Source organism: Microtus ochrogaster, unplaced genomic scaffold (assembly GCF_000317375.1).
Source record: "Microtus ochrogaster isolate Prairie Vole_2 unplaced genomic scaffold, MicOch1.0 UNK116, whole genome shotgun sequence".
Classification (NCBI taxonomy): Eukaryota; Metazoa; Chordata; class Mammalia; order Rodentia; family Cricetidae; genus Microtus; species Microtus ochrogaster.
Window position 1 is genome coordinate 47762 of NW_004949214.1, and position 6836 is coordinate 54597.

General features: G+C 38.0%; 1 protein-coding gene across 1 annotated transcript; it reads right to left on the reverse strand.

Moving 5' to 3' along the window:
* Positions 1-2968: 2968 nt before the first annotated feature.
* LOC101987033 (melanoma antigen preferentially expressed in tumors-like) lies at positions 2969-5512 on the reverse strand. The gene is made up of 3 exons (XM_005371606.1): positions 5220-5512; positions 4199-4783; positions 2969-3482 (listed from the first exon to the last, which is right to left on the reverse strand). Exons 1-3 carry the CDS (start codon positions 5510-5512, stop codon positions 2969-2971), a joined length of 1392 nt encoding a protein of 463 aa, XP_005371663.1.
* Positions 5513-6836: the final 1324 nt, after the last annotated feature.

Sequence of the window (6836 nt, forward strand, 5' to 3'; positions counted from 1 at the left end):
AAGAGTGGGAGGAGGGGGAGGGAAATGGGAGGCTGGGAGGAGGCGGAAACTTTTTTTTTCCTTTTCTCAATAAAAAAAAAAACTCAAAGGACAAAGAAAGCCAGTGAGTTCTCCCACCAGGCAAACAATGAAATTTAGAATTTAAATTTCAAAAAGGATCGGGAGTGATCACCAGTTACTAGATGAGATTATCATACATTTTATACATTTATTAATTATGCCACCCTGTCTCCTGATAATAAACATGAGTGTGGTGTGTTAATAAAATAAAATACCAGCACAGTTTAAGAAAAAAAAAAAAGAATATACCTTCTTCTCAGCACCTCATGGAACCTTCTCAAAAACTGATCACATACTAAGAAAAAAAAAAACCTCAACAAATACAAAAAATTGGAATAACCCTATGTACCTTATCAGATGACCATGGCTTTACATTAGAATTCAACAGCAACACTAATTCCAGAAGGCCACAAACACATGGAAATTAAACAGTGCTCACCTGTATCATAAAAGGGTCAAGGAAGGAATCAAAGACTTCCTAGAATTCAATGAAAATGACCACACAACATACCCAAACTTATGGGATATAATAAAAACAGTGCTAAGAGGAAAGTTCATAACACTAAATGCCCACATAAAGAAGCTGAAAAACCCCACGCTAGTGAATTAACATAACATTTGAAAGCTCTAGACCAAAAAGAAGCAAACTGACCCAGGAGAACTAGAAGGCAGGAAATAATCAAATTGAGAGCTGAAATCAACAAAATAGAAACTAATAAAACAATACAAACAATCAATGAGACAAAAAGTTTGTTCTTTGAGAAAATCAACAAAATAGACAAATCTTTATCTAAAATAACCCAAAGGCAGAAAGAGAATATCCAAATTAACAAAATCAGAAATGAAAATGGGGACATAAGAACAGACATGGAGGAAATCTAGAGAATTATTAGGTCATAGTTTAAAAACCTGTACTCCAAAAAAATTGGAAAACTTAAAGGAAATGGACAACTTTCTGGATAAATACCATTTACCAAAATTAAATCAAGACAATATAAGCAAATTAAATAGACCTGTAACTGCTAAAGAAATAGAAACAGTCATCAAAAGTCTCCCAACCAAAAAAAAGGCCAGGAACAGATGGTTTCAGCACAGAATTCTACAAGACTTTCAAAGAAAAACTAATACCAATAATTCTCAAATTGTTCCACACAATAGAAACAGAAGGAACAGTGCCAAACTCTTTATATGAAGCTACAATCACCCTGATACCCAAACCACAGAAAGACATTACTAAGAAAGAGAATTACAGACCAATCTCACTAATGAACATTGATGCAAAAATACTCAATCAAATACTAGCAAATCGAATCCAAAAACACATCAGAACCATCATCCACCATGATCAAGCCAGCTTCATCTCAGAGATGCAGGGATGGTTCAACATATGAAAATCTGTCAACATAATCCACCATATAAACAAACTGAAAAATAAAAACTACATGATCATCTCATTAGATGCTGAAAAATCCTTCAACAAAATACAACATCCCTTTGTGATAAAGGTCTTGGAGAGAGCAGGGATACAAAGAACACACTAAATGTAATAAAGGAAATAGACACCAAGCCAACAGCCAATACCAAACTAAATGGAGAGAAACTTACAGTAATCCCACTGAAATCAGGAACAAAACAAGGTTGTCCACTCTCTCCATATCTATTCAATATAGGTCTTGAGGGCCTACGTAGAGCAATAAGACAACAAAAGGAGATCAAGGGGATACAAATCAGAAAAGAAGAAGTCAAACTCTCACTATTAGCCGATGATATAATAGTTTACACAAGTGACACCAAAAATTCTGCCAAGGAACTTCTACAACTCATAAACACTTTCAATAATGTAGCAGGATACAAGATTTTCCCTAAGAAATTCAGTAGCCCTCCTTTACACAGAAAGAAATCAGAGAAACATCATCTTTTACAATAGCCACAAATAGTAGAAAATATCTCTGAGTAACTCTAACCAAACAAGTGGAAAACTTGTATGACATGAACTTTAAATCTTTGAAGAAAGAAATTGAAGAAGACACCAGAAAGTGGAAAGATCTCCCATGCTCTTGGGTTGGTAGAATTAACATAGTAAAAAGAGCAATCTTACCAAAAGCAAACTACAGATTCAATGCAATGTCCATCAAAATCCCAGCAAAATTCTTCACAGACCTTGAAAGAACAATGCTCAACTTCATATGGAAAAGCAAAAAACCCAGGATAGCCAAAAAAATCCTGTACAGTAAAAGAACTTCTGGAGGCATCACAATCCCTGACTTCAAATTCTACTACAGAGCTACAGTACTGAAAACAGCCCAGTATTGTCATAAAAACAGACAGGAGGACCAATGGAACCGAATTGAAGACCCAGATATTAATCCACACACCTACGAACACCTGATTTCTGACAAAGAAGTAAAACATATAAAATGGAAAAAAGCATATTTAACAAATGTGCTAGCATAACTGGATATTAACATAGAAGATCCCAGGAGAATCTTACATATGAGAAATCAAAAGTAACTTGTTGAGAGGGCAAAGGCTTTGTCTTCAAGGACACCTCCCAGTATACAAACAAATTCAGGAAAAGTTGAAATGGTATTACACTGTGTTAGATATCCACAAGTGGATGAAATTTACAACATACCATGATGTAGCCATGGCATATCGAATACCCAATACTTAAGTAGTAAGATGAAGTAAGATCAAGAACAAAAAAAGACACACACAGGAACTCTCAAAGTTCTCCATTTTCTTCTTAGCGTTAATGCATTATAACTATCAGTTACATGTCCTTATTTCTTAACTATAGGTTTCTATAACACGGGAATCTTACATATGATTCTGGGAGCTCCAGAAAAGAACATTGAATGTTTAACAGGTCACATATTAGGGTTGAAACTGGGGTGAACTTGAAGATTTACTGAGAATAAGTAATCCAGTTCATGTCACTCCGCTTTGCTGCTTGTAGCATCGCCTTCAGTTGCGCTTGGACATCTGCAAGCTTCTGTCGATCTAAGCTGCCATGAACGTGCCATTGTTCATAGCAATGTAAAGGGATAGGATAAATCACATACTTCAGCTCCATCAAGGGTGTTAAGTAATGAAGGACTCTCATAAGCATCGGCATCGAAATGGGATTAGAGACAAAGCTAATCACACAGAGATGGGAACATTTAGTTAGGGCTGGAAGGATAGCCGCGAGCGCAGCATCTGTTAAATGGCAATGATTTATAGCCAAGTGCTGCAAGGTATCTGAGAGCTTCTGCAAAAGAATCTGAAGGGGCCCACAGTCATCCCAATACATTGCATTGTTACTAAGATTCAACAGTTTTAGGTGGGTGGCCTGAGGGCTCTGGGACAGAAATTTGAGATCTCGGTAAGAAATATCACAGAACGGCAGATACAAGAAATCCAAGTTAGGTGGCAAGGCTCTGTGGAGAGAAAACAAAGATAGAACGGCTCTCAGATGTCTGACGGGAAATCGTCTGAGGAATCTAGAATAAACTGTTTCGTACACAATACGTAGCAGCAGTTAACAATACGAGCTTGAATTCAGTCAACAGATTTGTGACCCTGAAAAGTCACTTTTCTATTCTCACATGAAACGTGTATCCTTGAAAATTTTTACAGTATGTTAATAAAGGAATTTGTGCCAAAGATTTAGTGGAAAATATTATCTACTTAGTAATTACAATATAATCAAAGGGGGAGCTAGTTCACCTGCTCAGAAAGAGGTAGGACAGAAGGAGCAACCTACTGAAAGCTCCCTTTGGCTAGACCATAAATGACAGCCTCTCCAATCATGGTCTGAAGCTTGGAAAATTCCCTAATGATCGGACATTACTGTCTATAGTTAAATGAATATGTGCACCTTTACCACAACATAAAATCTTTCTCTCAGTTCCCCCTCTTCATCTCTTGATGGCCAGAGGAGGGCTGCATTCTTTTTTCACCTTGACGTTTCTGGAACAGCACCCCTCAGACTATGAAAGAGACTTTTCAGCACTACTACTTTCAAATTCACAGGAGGCCAGAGACAAAAGGCATAAAGAGTTTTAAGAATCTCAGGTCTTCCCAGGAATCCTTTCTCCCCTGTGTTAAGAGACAGGAGGTTCAGGAGACCTAGGTGCATACCCCAGGTCCTCACCTGAGTAGGCTGGCCAGATGATCTGTGAGACTGAAGGACGACAAGTTGAGCTCTTTCAGGCAGGTCATGCGCCCAAGATAGCTGAGAAACACTCTGAAGACTTTCCCGTGCAAAGACCTACAAGTGATTTTAGACAGACTAAGACTGTCCAGGTGGACCATGTGAGACAAAAGGGTTGTAATATCACCAAGAGAAGCCTGATCAACTGCCAGGTTGTGAATGCATGCCAGATCTAGAAACTTCAGAGTGTTTCTGGCATATGAAAATTTATCAATCTGCAAATCTCGACAGCAGAGGTGCAAGGACCCTGAGCTCTGCTCAACTTTATTCAGAAGCAAAGCAAAAAATTCCCTTTCTCTCGAGGTGCCATCAAGGGATAGGTCCACTAGTAATTCCATAGGCTGCCTTGAGGGCTGACTCTCAGGGCTTGAATCTACAATGGTGCACTGGCTTTCTAACTTCAGAATAGAGTGTACAGAGTGAGTACAGCCATGAAAGCAAGTAGGCGATCTGATACCAAATTCGGGGCATGTTGTCCTGCAGTCAATACCCTGCCTTACATCTAGGATCCTCAGTTTAGGGCTCCTGTAGGGAAAAGAGGAGATAGAACATCTAAGAGGCATGCAAATTTTAATGTAAACCTACAGGGTCGACAATGACATGTAAGGACTTAGTCTGCATTCTTGATGCCAAATGCCAACAAGTTCGATATCATAAAAATTCAACATCCTTTAATTAGTTTCCCCATCGTTTATTATCCTTAAATCCTCTCCAATCTTAAAGTTGGTGTTATTCTCCTATGTAGAACACCTGCTATGTAAATCCATCAATAGTACCCTCAATAACATGAATTTCATAATGAACATTGACTATATTATCAGCCTTTAGTGTTTTACCAAGTATTGTGCCAACAGCCTCACACATAAATCTTCAGCATTCACTGTTTACTACTTTTGAAAGAGCAACAGGCTGTGGTGGAACCTCCTAGGTCTCACCATGTCTCTATTATCCAGGCTCTTACCTAGAAGCTGAATTCTGGACAGGTAGGAACTGAAAACTTTCTACCATGGCTTTCAGGAGTTCACGCTGGGGTTCCTGCACACTCAGTGTTCCAATGTGGAGACAGGTAAAAGGCCAAATTTTCACCATGGCTGTCAGTGTCTTCCTATATCCTCCCACGAAGGCAGCAGAGAACAGTGGAATAAAAAGCTCCCTTGGGATCTCCTCCAGGGAATGAATTGCAACCGGTTCATTGCTCAGTAAACTCTGTATAGCAAGATCCAACAGTGAGGACGGGTCCTTTTCTTCCATCATTATATTCCTGCATCAGGATGAGAGATACTAAGAAGTCCTGAGAGGACACCCTCAGACTCTTCTTTAAAACAAATAAGAACAATGTAGAAAATATATTAGTTTCGTGCAGAATAAGTTTTTATGAAATATATAACTACTTCTAGAGATGTCTACTATGGACAAAGATTAAAAACTGATTGTTCCAACTGTACATGTGTGTATGTGTGTGTAAATGTGTGTGTGTGCATGCGCATGTGTGTGTACAAATGTGTATGTGTGTACATGAAAGGCTAGAATTAGAAATAATCAGTTAGTAGAAGACAATGTGAGTTACCTATCTACCTGGCACTGTGTATTTCCTCTCAAAAGACACAAAGCATTATGAAAGAAATTGTAAATACACATAATATTGACATAATCATCATTACCTTGGAAATAACCAAACATCAGAATGACAACTATCCGAGAGAAAAAGACTACAATTGCAGCCAGTCCTACTCCATCACCATACAATATGTGGAATGAAGCAGACAAACAAAAACTGCAAGAGACAGAAATGAAGAAATCGAATTAGGGGCATCAACTCGCCAGAAAACCTCAGAGAAAAAGTAGGTCTCAAATAAGCCTAAAATATAAAAACTATTTCCCAGTGCTAAAGGAAACAGCTACCATTTTGAGATTGGACTCCATTTAAGAGTCCAATTTAAATCCTTAGTGTTCTGTTTCTTGTATTTCAAAACCAAAAAGCAGTCAAACTGAAAATAGAATGGTGATTCCTTGGGTCTGGAAAGAGTGCCAAGTTGTGGACTGACGGTGAGAAAGTATATTTGTATATGATGAAAGTAAGTTAGAAACAGTTGTGCAAATACCACAGTGACTCCCACTCAGATGTATAATTCATATGTGTTAACAACTAAATGAATGGCATTAATAAGGGATATGAATCATTTGAAGCCTCAGTGTTTGAAGCACAGAGCTTATGGGGAATAATGGAAACACAGAGATGAGAGAGGCATTGCCAGGAACTTTAGTAACAATGAGAAAAGAAACAAAAGCAGGCAGTAAGACTCTTGTAATACATAAGAAGCAAAATCAGAGTAGTCAGACATTTTCTACCACAAAAAAAGGCAAAATGTACTAGATAGTGCTAAGCGCCAGAACACAGGATGATAAAAAATAGATATCTTAAACAATGCAACATCATACAAACGAGTAAAATTCGAAGCAAAAACATTAAAAAATGAGAAAACAAAATTCTGTTTCTTGTCACATACCTAGTCTAGGGCACTTTCCTATGAGCCTGTACTCACTCAGGCACAGTCCTTGGAAAGTATAACTTGACAAA